Genomic DNA, 19930 nt, shown 5'->3' on the forward strand with positions numbered 1-19930 from the left:
CATATTGGAAAGAGCTACATCAGTATCAAAACCCATGGATAATCTTTAACCCCTGGCATCGTAAAAGTCCAAGTTCCCAACCCATTGCTCATCAAACAGGCAAAGGCATTGGGCCAGACCATGAGGAAGAAAGTAAGAAGATGAGGCGTGGTGCATGTATGAACACTGTTGGGTGTGTGCTGACCTGACGTTGACGCACCACCTACAGAAGTCATTCTTCACCCAGTCGGGGATGTTGACCTTCACTGTCAGAATCTTCAGATTCTCCCCACGGTTAATGGCTAACGTCTGAAACAAGAGAGTAACCTGTAGAGACAGCCGACACAAGGCGAGGCACGGTAGTGCACCGTCGGTACCACCCCCTCCCGTTCTCTCCTAAAACAAGTCAGCGCGCACTAAGACGTACTCGTGTGGCACCAAAAAGCTCCGTGCCTCTCTCACTTTTCCTTTACTGACCCTGTAAGGGGAAGTGACATGCTGTGAAGCAAATAGTTTTAAGTATCTGACCTTTTCTGAGGAAAACCTTTTGAAAGGAAACAAGAAGGAAAAGATGACCCATCAATCTGGACTCCAAGCGGAAGAACCGAGCTGACAAATGCCACCAACCCCCTACACAAACACACACCCCACCACAGAGCAGGCATCCGCCCCCTCTGCATCGCTCAACATCTAATGGCCCGATCAAGACGTGAATTAATGCAGCCAGAAATATGATGAAAATTATATTTCCATATTTTGGCACTTCAACACCCTAAGGCAGCTGTTTACTTGGGTTTTCTCATGCGATGTTTATCGCATTTGAAGTTTTGCATGAGATGAGGGAAATGTCAAAACAAATATCAAACTTTTCTCCATACACTGTGTCATTTCCAACTTAGCCCTATGTAGTTATTGGATATATATTAATAATAATATAATATTAATAGTAATGCATATATTAAACCAACTAGTCTGAATCATGCCATGTGTAAAATAGCCACAGCAGGACTACACTGATAAAAAACAAACATACCCTAAAAATACAAGCAAGTATGGCTTTTTATATTCATGGAGAACACATTTCTACCCAAAAAAAAAACAGCTGTTAAAAACAGGCTGCACAGATATCCAAAAAAATTCAATCTTGTTTGTCATATCACACAACCACATACAAACAAAGCTGATAAATTGGAAAAAAAGAGAATGTGTGCAGAAAATAAAGATTCAATTTAACACTTGTCACTGAAAAGACAAAAAATAAGAAAAATCAGCCATTTTAAAAACCCATTTTTTCAGATTTAGTTTAGTGTCGTATTTCTCCTGCTGTAAGACATGCCAGTCCAAAACATGACATTTTCAAAACAGAGAAGGGGGAAAAGTTTAGTCTAAATATTCAACATATCATGTTCCTCAAAAACAATGAAATCATAATTGGAAAAATATGAGGAATGTAAGCGACAGAAATGAATATTATTTTAAAGAGTGAGCTATTCCGATTCAATATTTTTTCTCCAAATAAAGACAACTGCATTGCCATGGAACAGAGCAATAGAGGATGGCCTCTACAAAAACAGAAAGAACGGGTGAACTTTTCACTTCCTATCTTTGCATGTACAGAAAAACAAACATACACAACATGGGGCTCAAAACACAACAATGATCATTCTCCATACAAAATAAATATGATCTCTTGCTTTAGTACGTTTAGTCTTATTGTTTGAATCTCATTTTCTTGATTTTCCGCAAGTACCATGTCATCATCATGCCTCAGAGACAACAGTATTTTGTAAAGTGGCTAACATAGAATAATCAGATGCAGCTTTATTTTTAGTACACAGTAACACAGCATTCTTTCAGTCACACAATATGTTTTAAAATGCCATTTAACAACACAAGCCATCCAGCATTTATTAATATGATATTCTAATATCGATCTAGCTTACTGCAGTGTGCAACAAGTGTCTCATAGCAGCTGCAAATGAGTAACATCATAAAATAATTCATTTTCAACACACTCAAATTTAATATGATACACAGCGCTGCATTACCCCACATGCACTCGGCCCTGCTCTGCTTCATACTAAAGTAACGTTAATACTCTCATCCATGAACATGATTTCTGTATGAGTCCTGTGCCAATTCTTTTCTACCAGCTGTGAGGTTAAGACATTTCCCATGATTCTGTGCTCAATCTTGGCATCATCAAGCTATGCCTCTGTTTTAAATAGGCGACCTCTAGTGGTGAAAAATTACATATCGTGCCTTTAAGTGCCGGGGGGTGTAAACATTTGAACAGGATGATGATATGTAAGTTTTTCTTATTTTGTTTAAAGATCATATTTTTCATTTATTACTGCCCTCTCGCAACAGAAAATATTTACATGTTTCCCAGAAGACAAAAAAAAAAAGTACAATTTATCCTGATCATCCAATTAAAAAAGTCTACACCCCCTGGTTCTTAATGCACTGTGTTTGCTTCTGTAGCATCAGTGAATGTTTGCAGGTTTTGTAAAAGCTGAGAAGGGTTCAAACTAGGGCTGGGCGATATATCGCATGAGATTGTCACGCGGATTTTGTCAGTAAAGCCGGTTCCCTGATTACCGCTAAATCACCATCACCTGCTTTCAAATGGAGCGGCATTTAATAGACAGAGCCGTAGTTCACTGTCAAGCTACGCAATATCGCGTTCATTATCGAAGGTGATTCGTCTGCGATAATGAACGCGATATTGCGTAGCTTGACAGTGAACTACGGCTCTGCGCCGTAGTTTCGCCCAGCCCTAGTTCAAACATGCAGAAGATGCTGGAAAACCAAAGAATCTGCTGCAGGACCTAGAGGATTTTTCTGACAAACACTGGACAGTTTAACTGCTCAGGACAAACAAGGGACTCAGTAACAACTATTGTTATTACACAGTATAGTAACGCTGCCTTCACGTGCTACCGGAAATTTCATAATTCCCACTTCAGAAGTAGTGATTACAAGCTTTTTGCATTCAAGTGCTTTGTTGTTCGGAATGAGCAGAAATCATGGAGGACACCCGGTTTATTCTTGTCTATTTATTGGGAAAATCTTATTAAAACCAAAATTATATGTAGTGTCCCATGCACTGACAACCATAAACATTCACAATGCTATCGAGATAATCTGCTTGCTGACGATTTTGTAATTTTGGTCAGATACAGCTATTTTCGCTGTGTATAAAACATACAATACGGTTCAAATGTAAATATGCACTACATTAATCACAAGACAAGACGATCTAGCTGTTGTGGGGGGGGGGGGACTTATAAATCATACCTGTCATAACAGTAGTTCTCCCCTCCACCATGTTTAAAGTTTATGGCACGCCCATCTAATGAATTTGGGTGTCAAAACTATTTCCGAACTTTCCAGTGGTAAACACGACATCAGAGGGTGTTCATGTGCAATTTTCACTTAAGAAACTCGTATTTATGATAATTCCAATAGCACATGAAGGCAGCATAAGAATCAAGGGTATGTACATTTTTGAAAAGGTTCATTTTTATAAATTAAGCTACTATTTTGTCTTGTGGACTATATGTAAACATCTGTGATATTAAATAGCTTATTTAGGACAATACTAGATAAAACAAGAACATACAATTTTTATGATCCTTCTTATTTTGTTAAAATTAACATTTTCACAGACTCTGCAAGGGGGGTATGTAAACGTTTGAGCACAACTGTAATATATATATATATATATATATATATATATATATATATATATATATATATATATATATATATATATATATATATATATATATAGTTCATTAACTTAGTTCATTAATTTATTTACTCATCAAATGAAGTTTTATTTTCTGAATGCTTCCGTCCCCGTCTTTTTATCTTTCATCTTTCAATATGTAACATTTTTCAACAGTCAGTTACACCACTAGTGTAGACAGTTCGAGAGTTTGAGTTGAACTTGAATAAAAATGCATACATTTTGCCTAATTTACACAAAGCATCAGTGTAATCTCTGTTAATGATGGCATCACTAAGACCAACAAATCCTTTCACCAACCGGTTCACCCTTTCGATATGCGTGTGGAACCCACACGCACACACATCTGTCCTTAATACACTCTCACAACTGATGTGTTAAATTAAACAAGCAAGTATGTGTGTATACACATGCCTCCTGTCAAAATACATTCCACACTGTTCCTTAGCAAAACCACGAAAAGGTTCATTTTAGCCGGAGTGTGACAGCTCACAGGTCACGGCAAACTCAAATTAACACTCACTGACAAACCACGTCAGCAGATTAACAACGGGTAAACTGTATGCTTCACAGGAGATTTCGCCAGCACTCATTCACTCACTCATTCAGCCTCTCTTTCGCTCTTTGTCTCTCTCCCTCTCACCCTCACGCCCTGATCCCCCTCCTTCCTCACAGAGCCCATGAGCGGCTGTCATCATGAAGCAGTGTCTGTCAATCCTAGCCTTTAATCCACAGGCACGTGGATGGGGACGTGTCACATATGTTAAGAGGGGGAGATAGGGAATGACTGGGGGACAGGGAACAGGGTGAGAGAGACGAATAGAGGGAGAAAAGGATGACTGAGTCACTGTGACATGTGGCCCATAACCAACTCTGAGTAAGCGTGTAGCCATGAAGTGAGAGAGGGGGAAGGGGACGCCATTGACACAAACACATTCAGTTAAACTGCGCTGACAGAAGAGCTTTGAAGAGTGGCACGAGGACCTGTTTATATGGAACAACACTGTCAGTGTGTGTGGAGTGGAGGATTGTGCTCAAGTGTATACATATACAGTAGCTGTCAAAGGTTTGGACACACCTACTCATTGTTTATTATGACTTTCATACTATTTTAGAATAATAGAACAGCCATGAAATCTAAATAACACAAGTATGGGAATTATGTAGTGACTAAAAATGTTAAATAAATCAAAATTACTTTACTTTATACTTTATTTGTCCCTGTTAAGGGAAAATTGTCTTGGGCAATACAGGTAAAGCTGCACAACAAAACACCCACATAAATTTCAGCTTTTTCAAAGTGTCCACCCTATGCAGAGATTTCATGAGCTGTATCCTGAGATGCTTTTTGCATAGTAGTGAGTATATATGTTGGACACTACTATCCACTCCAACTTATTCATTTACAAAAGAGTGGAATTAAAAAAATTTTTTCGAAGAAATTCATATGCAGGAAAAATTTATATTGGTCTACAAAACTAGCAGAAGCATTTAGATGAGAGGGGAGGTTTAAAAGATTAAGATCTTTAAACAACTTTAAATGTGGTTGTCCAAACTTTTGACTGGTAGTGTTAATACGTAGTGCTGACATTTTAAGTCCCGGGAACCAATATTTTAACGATTCAGAAAAGATGAATGTTATGATTTTTTGGTTTTCTACCCGCTTCGCCACAAGCCTTCCTCAGGAAGAGTAACACAACAAATAATTTCCGTTAAATGAAATAGGTTCAAATAAAATACAAATAAATTGTTGACATAGTAACTGACTAAAATAAATTTTGAAAACAAAAAATAAATTTAAATTTAAGTTAAAAGGTACTAAAATTATTTAAAGGTGCCATAGAATTGAAAATTGAATTTACCTTGGCATAGTTGAATAACAAGAGTTCAGTACATGGAAAAGACATACAGTGAGTCTCAAACACCATTGTTTCCTCCTTCTTATATAAATCTCATTTGTTTAAAAGACCTCCGAAGAACAGGCGAATCTCAACATAACACCGACTGTTACGTAACAGTCGGGATCATTAATATGTATGCCCCCAATATTTGCATATGCCAGCTCATGTTCAAGGCATTAGACAAGCCAGTATCGTCAGTAACGTCTGGATCTGTGCACAGCTGAATCATCAGACTAGGTAAGCAAGCAAGGACAATAGCGAAAAATGGCAGATGGAGCAATAATAACTGACATGATCCATGATATTTTTTAGTGATATTTGTAAATTGTCTTTCTAAATGTTTCGTTAGCATGTTGCTAATGTACTGTTAAATGTGGTTAAAGTTACCATAGTTTCTTACTGTATTCACGGAGACAAGACTGTCGTTATTTTCATTTTTTAAACACTTGCAATCTGTATAATTCATAAACACAACTTCATTCTTTATAAATCTCTCCAACAGTGTGTAATGTTAGCTTTAGCCATGAAGCACCATCAAACTCATTCAGAATCAAATGTAAACATCCAAATAAATACCATACTTACGCGATTAGACATGTTGCATGATGAACACTTTGTAAAGATCCATTTTGAGGGTTATATTAGCTGTATGAACTGTGTTTATGCTGTTCAAGGCAAGCGCGAGCTCGGGGGCGGGGAGCGTGAGATTTAAAGGGGCCGCATGCTGAATCGGCGCATATTTAATTATGCCCCAAAATAGGCAGATAAAAAAAATGAATAAAAAAAATCTATGGGGTATTTTGAGCTGAAACTTCACAGACACATTCAGGGGACACCTTAGACTTATATTACATCTTTTGAAAACATGTTCTACGGCACCTTTAAAAAATAAATTAAAGATATAGAGAAATGTTTAAAAACCTATAAAAATGACAAAGAAAACTAAAAATATAAAAAAATACTATATATAATAATCTACAAAAAAAAAAAAAAAAAAAAAAAAAAAAAAAAAAATACTGACTTTTTTTGAATTTGAATCACAATTTCCCCAGACCCACTACCCCTTCCTTTCCCAATTATTTGCTGTCCTTTCTCCACTATTCACACTGATAAAAGTGACAAAAGGACCAAAAGAAAAAGAAACCTAATTTTTGACCACATGGCAATAAATGCTGTCATCATATCTGACATTTTATTATTTAGAAAATATATAATTATGTTAATCATGCAGATAATGAAATAACATTTCACTGTAGAACAGGCATTTGTGTAATTTGCCAAGAAAGCAACATCACCGCATGATATTCAAATCTCTGAATGAAAGGAAGATAAAAAATAAAATGTTCATAGATCTAAAAGTGTCCTGTCTGCACAGAGAATCTGGTATGGAACAAGATAAGAGGTGACTATACCTGATGGTGCTGGATACGCTGGACATCACAGGTGAAGTCAGTATACAGGCTGAACTTGGCAATGTCCTTCGGTTTGCTCTTCTGATTGCCCTCCTGTGGCTGCTGTTCTTTCAGGGCTGTTTTAGACACTGATGAGTGAATGGTCACTGCACTCCTGTCACACCTGAGAGCATACATATATGCAGAGTCAAACATACACACATAATTGGGACTGACAGGTTAGAAAATGTAAGGGGAGATGCATAATGACAAGAGAGCAAGACAAACAGATAGATTCATATATAATAGAAAGATGATAATTAAGAGGGACTTGAGAGTAGGATAAAATATTGGGTTTGCTAAAGTGTCTCACAGTGACTGGACAAAGGTGAGAGTCTCTTTGTCCTTTGCAATCATATCTGCCAAGATCTCCTGAACACCCGTGGTCACCTCATCCAGGGTCGACAACCCTACACACAGGAAGTGAAACAGCTGAAATGTCACATAACATTCACAGTTATCAGTGACCCTGCATTAACTTATGAGAACTGCATTGCTTTGGTTGAAAGCGTTGAATAGTTCTGACTCCTGCAAACTTGTACAATACAAATATTCCACATAGTTATAGGGTAATATATGAAAACATTATGTATAACAATGAATCCATAAGAATGCATATAAATGGAAGAAATAGCTAGAAAAATATGTCACAATTGAAGTCCTTTGCTGCCCTCTACTGACTCAATGCCTTTTATCACTTTTTATTTGATATAGAAATTAAGGAGGCAATGTTGGGACCATAAATCAATTTCAAGTTGTTCCATCTGAGGTCTGTTGCATTAAGCCAGTTTCAGTTCCTACCCAGTTATGTTTGAGATTATTTTGAGCAAACTCTATTATCTCAAGACGGTGTTTAGCAGTGTTCACCGGCATGGTAACTTACACTACACGGCTAACCAGGGGTGCGTTTCCTAAAAGCATTGTTAGCCAACTACGGTCGCAAGTTCAGTTGAATTGTGTTGGTAACAACGGAACTTGCGACCATAGTTGGCTTTGGGAAAAGCACCCCTGCTCCGGAGCAGGTTTTATTCTGGGTTAGAGATTGCAAACCAAAACTAGGCCAATCAGCTGTGAGCAAAGTGACATATATTGGATGCAATAAAGCAACTCCACCTATATCTCTATTGCTCCAAATTAAAGCAGTTTATCTTGTAAAAATTTTAGACACAAAATTGCCCATCTTTTGCTGCTTATTTTTTATTGTTTATATTTATATTTGTTTATATATTAAAATTTAATTTTGTATAATTCAAATAACATATTCATATTAATTGTCAACTAATATAATAATTATATTTATAACAGATTAAGCTTACGTGTATTCTTTTGAGCTCTTTGTGAACCTAAAAATTATCATTTAAATTCAATTGACACACATGCATTGATTCAAACTCTTCTCAAACTCTTGCTGCAGCAGCCGTGTTTATTCCTGCCTTATCAATGCATTTAAATTCATGATATTTTTCATAATCTTCAACAGCGCCGGCTATCTCGCGACAGTAAATCAAATCAAATTGACGCTCTCTATGTTCCATGTAATTGGCACTTCAGATTTTGACACGTCAGTTGCCAGAGAATGTTTATACAGAGCATTGCTGTGAGCCCGCTGAACCTGATATAAACCAGGTTCAAACAATAAACCTACTCTGAAACTCAGAGTTTGTTCAGCTAGCTTCATGCAACAGGCCTCTGGCATACAAGCACCAATTTAACATGCAGCTTGCTGCAAGTAGTATACAGAGAGAGGACTGATACCCTTTGTGTTGGGCTGGATCGAAGAGTGCAGGTCCAGTGACTGGGGTGCCTGAAGCAGAGCCAGCGCAACAGGTTCCAGTCCTAGCTCCTTAGCTCGCCGGGCCTTGGACAACTTGCTGCCCTTTTTATAGGGGGCATACTGAAGAAAACACAAAAGGCTATTATTACATCCCTCACAGACAAAAACCTCACCAAATGATCAAAATTTTATTTCAAAGTAAATAAGCTGAGAAGCTTGTTCTATTCTCACCACATGGTCTATTTCATCAGCTGTTGTGCAGTTCTTCAGAGCCATTTCCAGCTCTGAAGTAAGGACTCCCTCCTTCTTTAGTGTTTGAGTAACAGATCTGCTCTTCTTGGCCACTGACCTAAGACACATGCATAAAATTAAGTTGATCCTGTTTGCTTTTCAGTTTGCTTTCTCATTATGAAAAGTGTCTGTTACATTATCAAGTTATACTACTGTTCAAATTTTTTTTCATGTTTTTGAAAGAAGTCTCTTATGCTAACCAAGGCCGCATTTCTTTGGTCAATAATACAGTAAATCAATTACATTGTGAAGTATTAATGCAATTTAAAACTACAGTTTTCTATTTTAATATATTATGGGCCAGATTTATTAACAGCTTGTGTCAGCGCAAACCCTCTTTTGCATTAAAAAAAATATTGTCAGTTTACTAAAGACGCACAGTGAAAAACTAACACTGAAAAAGGCACGGACTGGGTTATTTTTGCAGCTTATCTTATTGCATATGCATTTGTAGGCGTTTCCCTTTCAGACACTAAATTTATTGGAGGAGACTATCTAAATGAATCAGGCAAGGTTATTTACTAAGGTTTTTTACCAATGTAATGCATAATTGCTGAATAAAAGTATTAATTTCTTTAAAAAAAAAAATTTGACACTTCCATTGAGAATAATTTTTCCCATTACTCAGCTTGATCTCTGCTGCCATCTATAGGTCACACTTGATTTTAGCAGCCTAATCAAGGTAACTCAAGCCAATTAATAGCCATATTCAAACATCAGCTTCTTCTGTCATTGAAGACATTCATCTGCTAAAAGCATTTTCATATAGATTAATTAACTGCAAGGAAGCAGTCAGGATATACAAATAAAAATCCATCCATCCAGTTTCTGTAAAATTATTAAATAAAAAACTTTATCCAGCAACAAACCAAAACACTTATTCTGTTTCCTTGAAAATTAAACTATGTCAAGCCTGTTACTTAAAATTAGGGCTGTCAAACGATTAATCACGATTAATCACATACAAAATAAAAGTTTGAGTTTGCCTAATATATGTGGGTGTACTGTGTGTAATTATTATGTATATATAAATACAAACACATCCATGTATATATTTGAGAAATATTTACAAGTATATGTATTTATTTATATTTTTATATAATTTATATTATATATATAAATACATTTTTTGTTCATAAATAACACATTTCTCTTAAATATATACATTAATTTGTGTATATTTATATATACATATTAATTACACACATTACTCACACATATATTATACAAACTCAAACTTTTATTTTGTATGCGATTAATCGTGATTAATCGTTTGACAGCCCTACTTAAAATATAAAATCAGCACTAATTAGTAGATATGTCTGAAAATTAAAGGGAAAAAAAGGGGGGGAAAAATCCATTCAGGTCTTTTTTTTTTTCGGACTTGTCCTTCCAGTCTTACCGTAACTCTTCAAGAGTCAGCTGCACGTCTCGAACAGCATCTGCATCCATATGGTTAATCAGCTCTTTTCTATAGCGCACCATGAAGGGAATAGTGTTCTCCCCCTGGAAGAGCTGTGCAATATTCATACACACCCACTGCTCCACACCCGTCTTCTCAGCAAGAACCTACATGGGATAACATGGGATGAAAAAAATAAACAGTCTTGAAATATTTGAGTTGCTATTATTGTACTATGTGAGAAGAAAAAGACTGAATTTACAATATAGCAAATAATAATACATTTAACAAACTTTATCCAACTATTTCAAAAACAACACAGAGTCAATAACTATTTCATGTCTCAAGAAATTAATAACCCACCCGAATGGGATCCCAATTCATCTGTAAGTCTTCCACACAGGAATTGCCAGATTTGAGCTTTATAGGTCTTCCCTGGGGCATATTTGTGGTCTTCTGCTTCTTTTGAGCCGGTTCCTCAAAGGTGAAGCTGTCATCTGGCTCCTCTTTTTTCATATTGGGGAAATGTTGGCTGGAGGATGGACCCTCATCAAGCATATCTCCTGGGACAGCTGCATTATTATTGAACTCACTGCTCAAGTTCATGGACAACCTCTAAAATAAGGCAATGGAACAAAAGCAATTTGAGTACATTATATATTAGAACTGCTGACATCTGCTGATGTGAAAACTAATGTCATTGTCAAGATATACTACTGTACAAAAGTCAGAAAGATTTTTTTTTAAATTTTTTAAAGAAGTGTCTTCTACTGCACCAATACTGCATTTATTTGATCAACAATACAGTAAAACATTAATAAAGTAAAATATGAATGCAATTTAAAATGACTGTTTTCTATTTTAATATACTATAAAATGTCATTCATTTCTGTAATAGCAAAGCTGAATATACAGCAGCCATAATTCCAGTTTTCAGTGTCACATGATCCTTCGGAAATTCCTATTTCTTATTATTATCAATGTTGAAAACAGTTGTGCTGGTTAATCTTTTTGTGGAAACTGATTTTTTTTTTTTTTTACTACAATGTTTTAAATATTTTTTATGAATAAAAAAAACCTTCTTTAATGACTTTACTGTCACTTTTGATCAATTTAATGCCTCTTTGCTAAACAGAATTAATTTCATTCAAAAACAAACAAAAAAATGCTACAGACTCCAAACTTCTGAATAGCAGTGTATGTACTGAAAATGCCAAATTTAGCCAAATAACCAAGAGATAAAATTATAAAACATAGAATATACATAGATTATAGAATCACCAGACATCCCAATGAAGTAAGTGATTTGAGTACATGATGTCTGTGTTGGATAAATTATATTAGAACTGCTGACATGAGTGAGGGTATATATACCATATTTAGTAATTAGTCAGTTAGAAAAGCAGTGGCTTTTATGCAGAGCAAATTACAGTACACTTATTACAAGACAGTTACTGCTGCCGAGTCAAATACTAAAAACTTGCCTCTTCTTTGACTGTCACATGCTGGTGTGATTCAGGCTTCGGTAGAACTGCATCCTCAGCTTGTTGCTCTGTATTAGTCTTCTCCTTCTTCGCTTTAGGAACCCGTGCAGCTCTTGGCTTCCTCTCTGCTTTAAGTTTTGGCTCTTTAGGTTTGGCCACCCTCTTGGTGACTTTTTTCTTTTCAGTGGGATCATCTGTCCCCTTCTGGCACCTTCCTTTAGTTTTGCCTTTGCCAATTAAATTTGGCAACCATTCATCTAACCCCTCACTGTCATCTTTTTGATTGCCTGTTCTGTAACAAGAAATGATTTCTATTATATCCAGCATTCAGGGAGGATAAGAAATAGACGATCTTGTATTTTTTCATCATTAAAAAAAGGTTTGTAACAGTCACTACCTAAAATTCAATAGCATGTATTCAACACTGTTAATCTATTGGCAGAAAGAGCCTAAAGATTGTTTTACTGCACACAGTGTTGCATCTTAGTCTTCTTGAAAGCTGTTTTGAAAAAATTGAGTTGGAATGTGAAAGCAAAGCAAATTAACTCACGTGTCATCAGATTCATCATCCGTCGCTGGCTCTGTATACACCTTTGCTGTTCTTGTTCTTCGAAGCATGTTTCTGTGGGGAAACAACAAATGAAAACAAACTAAATGACAATAAGAAATAAAGATGTGTGGGAGAATAAAAAGAATAACTCTTTTAAAACTTGGACGTGGATGTTTTCAACCCAATAATGGGTACCCAACCCAATGTTTTCTAACTCATTAATACATACTTACATATGTGAGTATGGTAAATATGAAAACCCTTCCTGTCAGTTGTCACGTCAAACATGTGCAAAGTACTCAGCGCAATGCAGAAGCATGTTTGACGTTGTTGTGGTGGATGTTAAATGTTAGCAAACAGAAAACTGTCTGTAGAATCCGAAAGTCATTTTGAATTTAGCGGGCGAGCACGTTCGTGTAATTTGTCTTAGCTGTTGGTTCTCCAAAAGACCAAGTATTAAACCAGAGAAGTTAACCAACAGAAGTCGCTTTCAGAACTGTTAAAACTTACAATGTTCTTCTGACAGACATTAAACTCTCACCCATTTAACTGAATGATGCTTTGTAGCAACCAACGACAACGTCAGCAGCAGGAAGTGATGTAGTTAAGGCTCTCGAACGCTTAAAATATATAATAAAGGTTCATCTTCCTGTTTTTTTCCTCAAATTATTTCAGCAGTATACAGAATTAGGAGGTAAACAGGTTTAACATAGGTAGGTAAACATTCTCTATTTATAAATAAGATAATTTAATTAAATAATTCAACTTTTCAATTTTGGTAAATTAATATATTTGTCAATGGCTGCATCCGAAAACTGAAAAATGCTGCCTTCAAGGTAGGAAGGCATCAAGGCACGTCCAAATCCAATGTTAGCTTCACTTCCTGTCTCCTGAGATACCTTCATCTGATCGATTCATGAAGGCAGCATAAATGTATCCTTCGCTGCCTTTGCTAGAAAAACTAGAGAAAAAAATTTGGCGTCCGAAAGTTGCGGTTAGTGGTCAGTTTGTGTGCAAATGTACGTTTCTGACCAACATTTCCACTTTTGCTGTATTTTCCATCGAGAAATTACTACTGTAGTAATTAAATATTTGTTTAATTCTCACCAAAGCTTGCGCTATTTTGCTGTAGTGTAGATCAGTAAACTGTTACGCTGCCTCAGAAGAAGTCTGTCCGAAATCAGTTTCATGAGGTGCCTTCCTTACAAGTTATTGCCTGATAAGGCAGCGAGGCAGCAAGTCAGCTGTCTAGGTTTTCCGATGCAGCATATATATTAATGGTACTTCCTGATACTTATACAAAAGCCAGATTTTAAGTCCATTAGGAGAGAAGAGATGTAAAAGAAGCCACCAAGAGATGTAGAAAAAATATGTTCTAAGAACATCTTGCTAAAGTTCCCATTAAGTTATTAAAACTTTGATTTGAATGTTCTTAGAACGTTCAAAACATCCAGTTTGTTAAATGTTTTCAAACGATTTATGTGAATGTTAGATAAAACATTAAGGGAATGTTTTCTCTATTTTGTTATTTTGCAAGTATGGGAATGTTACTTTTGAATGTTCTCTGAACCATCAAATTAAGTAGTAACGTAAAAAAAAAAAAAAAAAAAAAAAAAAGTAAAATTCAACTAAAATGTTTCAGAAAAAAGCAAAAAAAGTTCCATGAATGATGAATACCTTGCCAGAACTATAGCCATCTGGATGGTAAAAGAGAGTCAAGAGATACATTTTTGTATCATTTAGTATTTTTGTATCAAATACATTTAGTATTGTGCTTTGTGCGAGAAAAAAAAATTTAATATGAATAATGACACTGTAATCTTCTGATTGAGAATTTCAGCATTAAAATTACTAATGAAGGCTGGTACCACAAATATAACCTAAACTGGGTTATTCTCCATAAAATACACAACTTATTAAAAATGTGTTTCAATATGTGTATACTTTGCAAAATATGGCTATACAAACATGCTTATTTGTTTTTGGACATTGCTTTACACAGTGGAATATTTATTTCTGTTTTACTTTATTTTCATAACTGATCAAATAAATAAAGCCTATCAAGAGCAGTGTATATTCATAAGTCTTGAGTGGAAAAAAAAAAAACTGCTATAATGTGTACATAAGCCCAGTCCATGCTCTTTGCCCTTTACACCCATCCACGTCCATGAGTTGTATGGTTTATTTGTCAATTATTGCCAAAGTGTAAAGTAAACGTTGAGAGTGTTCCCTGCTCTTCAAAATGAAGCGAAGAATCAATAAATCTGAAAGAAAATTTCAGTCTGCAGGAAGATTGCAGAAACCTAAGGATTTAAATGAGCATGCAAGGCAAGTCACATTTGCTGTATTGACTTCTTCAAAAGTAATTCAGCGTAGACCTGTTTTTGTTTGTGACTGCATAACAACTGCATAAAACTAACAGCAACAAAATCAGGCAATGTCTAACAGATGTATCATTAAGTCCTGAATATGGTTGTAAAAGAGAAGAACCTTTAAAATGCGACTATGAATTTTACTTTAAATCTGCAGTTTAAAAAAAAAAAACATTGATGTGTATAGGCAACACAAGACATCAGGAATAAAACTAAGGTAAAACTATGAAGTTTACACTACACTAAACTACACTACAAAGTTGAGTTGTAAGCAAAGGCAAAGACTAAAACACATTGCATTGGTTTAACAATACATTTGTCTTCACCACATCTTGAATGCAACCTATTGGGTCAAAAATCAGAACTTTTTACACTTAGATTCTGTGCATTTTCTTTTCTTAAGATCTCAGTGGGTGTGGACTTGGACTAAAATGGGACTTCTTTCAGTGTGCGTGCTTTCTGCAACAGTACCATTTCTTCTGTATCTCTTCTCTGGTATGCAACTTTTTCCCCAATATTGATGTATTGTACTGTAGTTTATGGATTTTTCCTGTAAATTCATTTGTTTATTTCTCCAGACTATGTTGACCTCAGCCGACCTTCAGATATAGGTCTCAATCACACTATAAATATCTACCTCAAACCCGAGGAGGGAGTGAGAGTGGGCGTGTGGTTAGTTTTAAGACAACTACATGTTACATATGTACACAACAATATAAACTATAAATCAACAATAACAAATATTGAGGTTGTCAATATTTTCTTTTTCTTTGTTCTTGCATTATACGTAACTAATTTATAGGTATACTGTACCTGAACATAGATGGAAGGAGGCGCAGGGGCAGAATCTAGAGTGGTATGAGAAAGCTCTGGGGGATGGATCACCAATTTTCATCTACCTCCATGGCAATGGGGGTAACAGGCAGGAAACTTTTTAATCAACTTAAAACACAAGAGAACACTTTTTATTTTAAGACTCTGAATCACTTTTTACTAAAGATTACATTTATATGCCTTTGATATGCTAAACAGACACTATGCAATGTCTGAACAATTTCTTAGCATTGATCAATGGGCCTACATATACTTTTTACTTATACATAAACATTGAACTTGTGCGTTGAACTTCACACTGCTTTGTACTTTATCTTAGTAAAAAACTGGGATGGGCAACTGCAGCATATCACTTAACATTAACTTTCAACCCTTTCGCAACCTCACTATTTAAACAAAATATCACAGTCCAATGTAACCAAGCATAAAAACTGTAAGTGTGTAAACACTACCACGATATTATCAGCTTGTTTAACTTAAATACAATTATCACATTGAGTTCCTTTGCAATTTTTCTTGTTTGATGGTGATATACTATTTAAAATCAGTTCTCTTCTAAATCAATAAAGTGATACATTTAGCATTTTATTGAAAAAACATGTAAATAATTTGCTTTTGTCTTGATGCTGTTGTGACTTTTGTACCTCAATAAACAGATCTGCACCCCATCGTATTGGAATTGCAAATGTGAGCAAACTCACTTATTCATTATGTAGAAAGACTAAGAACTTGAATGGTGATAATGACTGAAGTGTCTTGGCCATACAGGTCTTGAGTGCCATTGGATATCACGTCTTGGTGTTGGACTACAGAGGTGGGTTAAAATGTTGTCACTTCACTGTAGCCCACAATCACTGGAACTCATTTTAAACTTCATTCATGATTTTTCCATTGCTTACTCAAATGTATTAAAATCTGTTAGGTTTTGGGGACTCCACTGGGGAACCTACAGAGGCCGGTCTGAGTACTGATGCCTTATACTTGTACGACTGGGTTAAGGCACGCAGTGGAAACAGCCTGGTGTGTGTGTGGGGGCACTCGCTTGGTAGTGGGTGTGTAGAATCTGCTTTTTATTGACTTTTGCCACTTCTATAAATATATTTGAAACAAAGACAATCAATACAATATGACTGTAAATTATATATATTACATATACAGTATAACAGTAGTATTTTTTCTTTTGTCAATAGTGTATCAACTAACACTGCAGTGAAATTACTGGAGCAAGGTAAGAATTTTGCTTATTTTTATGCTCTTATTTGTCTTAGTGTTTCTTCAGTGTTGTTGTCTTGCTTTTTACTTTCACTTGTCATTGTATAGCATAGTAAACTTGATGTAATGTGAGGCAAAAACGCAGATCTAAATGCGAGGAGTTTATTGAAAAACAAACAAAGCAGCAACAGGAAAACCTGAGTTGAGGCACAATCCGTCTACATAAATCCATAGCAAACATCGACTGACAAGGAACGAGGAAAACGCAAGGGCTATACAGTATATAAAAAATGGGTAACAAGCTAACAAGACACACCTGGGAACAATCAGGGAACTAATAACACAATAAAACTACAAGGGACTACAAAACATGGCACAGAAACAGGAAGTAACACAAGTCCGAACAAGACACGAGGAACTTATAACACTTCACATATTGTAATTATACATTTCCTGACTGTAAGGAATGGTGTTTCTTGAAAGTATCTTGATTAAAAAACTGCACATTTCTTGACAGGAAAACAGTTTGATGGAATAATACTTGAGGGTGCATTCCTGACTGGGCGAGTGGCACCTAATCAAATTTTTGAACACCCTTTTTCCTGGGTAAGTAACATTTAGGATCTTAGAAATCATAGAAAAACAACTCCTGACAAATGAGTATCAGATATTTTCATTTTAGATATTTTTATTTTATTGATCATTTTTAAATATTTTTAAAAACGCTTCCTTTCACAACGTTGTAATTGGTATTTTCATACAAAGTAAAATGTACTTGAAATCTGAACATTTTAATTCTGATGAAATTTAAAGTTCATTTATATTTACATGGACAAACCACACAAGATAATATGGGTCATTAATCATAGTTTGGTACATATAAGTCTTATTTGTACCTTTTTTCTTTTCTTTTTTTTTCTCCAGTTTTATTGGAAGTTCCCATACATTCAGTTCTTCCTTTTCAATCCACTGAAAAACAACATTGTGGAATTTCCAACTGATGAGAAGTATGTGACATTGTTTCACTAAAGTAATAAATATATATTTAACAATATGAGTAGAAATGTGATTGGAATAGTATGCCAGTGTTATGTTAAATATGAAAATTTACTGTAAAATTTTCATCTCACTTTTCTTTTTTCTTTTTTTGATAGTTTGCAGAAAATTAGAACTCCCATTATGATTCTCCATGCTGAAGATGACCATTTAGTGCCCTTCGCCTCAGCTCAAGAGGTTTGAGTTTGTGTGTATGAAACTTAATTTATCTTGTAAAAAAATCATTTGGACATCTTTGGTTTTAATTACATTATTCTGGCTCAGATTTATAGAATCGCAAAAAAGGCCCAGAACTCAGATGAACGAGTCAAGCTGGTACCATTTAAAGGGTCACTTGGATATCTTCATAATGGGCTGTATAAAGACCCTGGTTTGCCAAATATCATAAGGTGATGTCATGGTTGAATATTAGTTTTTAATAATTTTCAAGATTTCAAAGAATTTTCATAAGAGATACAAGGTACTAGGTCCATGGTAACATGTTGCAAGTAAAGATAGCTCTGGAGAAAAACAAATGCCTATGTTTATTATTACAGGGAGTTTGTGCAGTCACTGAAGGCATGAGACAGACGCATAGGAGGAGAAGGATTCACACCAAGAAAGATCCATCTAAATAGCTGTTTTCTGTAACTGGTGTTGTAACTGTAAATTCTGAATTGTTGTAAACAGTATGCACTTCTTTGATAAAAACATTGTAATGTCTAAAGTATATTTTACTGAATTTCTCCCATTAGGATGAATGTATTGACTTGTAATGAATGAGAATATACAGTGCGGGAGCTGTTTGATGTTAAAAAGAGTTATTAAGCGCAATAAACCACAAAAAAGAACCATTTTGGTGAGTATATTGACATAAACCATATATGGTTCTTAGAGGGGCAGCAGTAGTTAATCAAACAACAAGAGAAAAAGAGAAAATCGCTCACTGCTCTTTGATTGAATAACTTAAGCTTTAATATGAATCAATGTAGGTTATATTTAATTCATATTGTGAAGACAATGCAGTGTTTTATATATATATATATATATATATATATATATATATATATATATATATATATATATATATATATATATATTCATTATTCAATTCATTCCGAATAGTAATGTCCAGTGTCCACACTGTCGACAGACTTTATGTTGTCTGATGTTTAATACATGTCCACAGCAAGTTGAATATGATGCATTTCTGTAAGCTAATTAATAAAGCAATTTATAAAACATACCAATGAAGACTTTGAAAGCAGATTTCTTCATGAGTGCACTGCACCCGAAGTCAATCAATTTGACCTCCATGGTGTCCTGGTTTACCATCAGGTTCTTCAATTTGATGACCTGATGGAAGACGCCGCACTCGCAGCAAATGTTAGCATTGATGATCTGCTGCATAACATGTCTTGCTGTCCTCTCATTGAGGCTTCCTGTGTGGAGCTCATGAAGCTCAACAAGTCCATGCAAGGGCCACTCCATGACCATGAAGTAATTATCTGAGGAACGCTGGGCCTTATTGGCCATCAATGTCAGGCTGATCTCCATAGGGAGGCAAAGTTCACAAAAAAGTTTGCCTATACTGAAAAATAATTTTGCAGCCTGTGATTAACATTATATATAAGATGTTATAAACTGAAAACAGTGGCTGTGAATCAATAACATAGGGAGTGCAGTCTACTCACCACTTTGAAATATGGTCCCTTCACTGAAAATTTCACGGCCACCTGATCGACAAAACAATAACAAGAATTAACAATGTGCACAGAGGTCATTCATATCATGACAGTCATGAATCCAGAACATATATGGAAAGTTTTGGTCGAGCTTGTGGACAAATTTATAACACCTGTAAATGTCTATTAAATGATAAATCCAGCCT

General features: G+C 35.4%; 2 protein-coding genes across 7 annotated transcripts in view; one reads left to right on the plus strand and one right to left on the minus strand.

The window, feature by feature from the left end:
• Positions 1–13752, minus strand: part of srbd1 (S1 RNA binding domain 1) — a 63657-nt gene extending 49905 nt beyond the window's left edge. Inside the window, exons 1-10 of one of the 4 annotated variants that reach the window (XM_048204614.1) lie at positions 13694–13752; positions 12587–12658; positions 12037–12328; positions 10916–11167; positions 10553–10719; positions 9091–9208; positions 8841–8979; positions 7399–7495; positions 7047–7209; positions 185–288 (exon numbers count right to left, since the gene is read on the minus strand). In XM_048204614.1, the coding sequence (XP_048060571.1) occupies positions 185–288; positions 7047–7209; positions 7399–7495; positions 8841–8979; positions 9091–9208; positions 10553–10719; positions 10916–11167; positions 12037–12328; positions 12587–12654 (1400 nt within the window). In that variant the 5' untranslated portion in view covers positions 12655–12658; positions 13694–13752. Of the gene's footprint in view, positions 1–184; positions 289–7046; positions 7210–7398; positions 7496–8840; positions 8980–9090; positions 9209–10552; positions 10720–10915; positions 11168–12036; positions 12329–12586; positions 12659–12819; positions 13260–13693 lie in introns of those variants that run through there. The other 3 variants (XM_048204613.1, XM_048204612.1, XM_048204611.1) reach the window with 3 other exon arrangements.
• LOC125276776 (lysophosphatidylserine lipase ABHD12-like) lies at positions 13179–19285 on the plus strand. Of its 3 annotated transcripts, none has more exons than XM_048204616.1 (13): positions 13179–13299; positions 15362–15453; positions 15537–15630; positions 15761–15880; positions 16449–16479; positions 16561–16606; positions 16715–16844; positions 16983–17020; positions 17522–17610; positions 17929–18011; positions 18159–18237; positions 18325–18449; positions 18597–19285. In XM_048204616.1, exons 2-13 carry the CDS (start codon positions 15390–15392, stop codon positions 18622–18624), a joined length of 927 nt encoding a protein of 308 aa, XP_048060573.1. In that variant the 5' UTR covers positions 13179–13299; positions 15362–15389; the 3' UTR covers positions 18625–19285. The 3 variants fall into 3 exon arrangements, with proteins under 3 accessions (XP_048060573.1, XP_048060572.1, XP_048060574.1); XM_048204615.1 differs by lacking the exon at positions 13179–13299 and adding an exon at positions 14758–14914; XM_048204617.1 differs by lacking the exon at positions 13179–13299 and adding an exon at positions 15020–15175.
• The last annotated feature ends 645 nt before the right edge of the window (positions 19286–19930 follow it).

Source organism: Megalobrama amblycephala, linkage group LG10 (genome assembly GCF_018812025.1).
Source record: "Megalobrama amblycephala isolate DHTTF-2021 linkage group LG10, ASM1881202v1, whole genome shotgun sequence".
NCBI lineage: Eukaryota > Metazoa > Chordata > Actinopteri > Cypriniformes > Xenocyprididae > Megalobrama > Megalobrama amblycephala.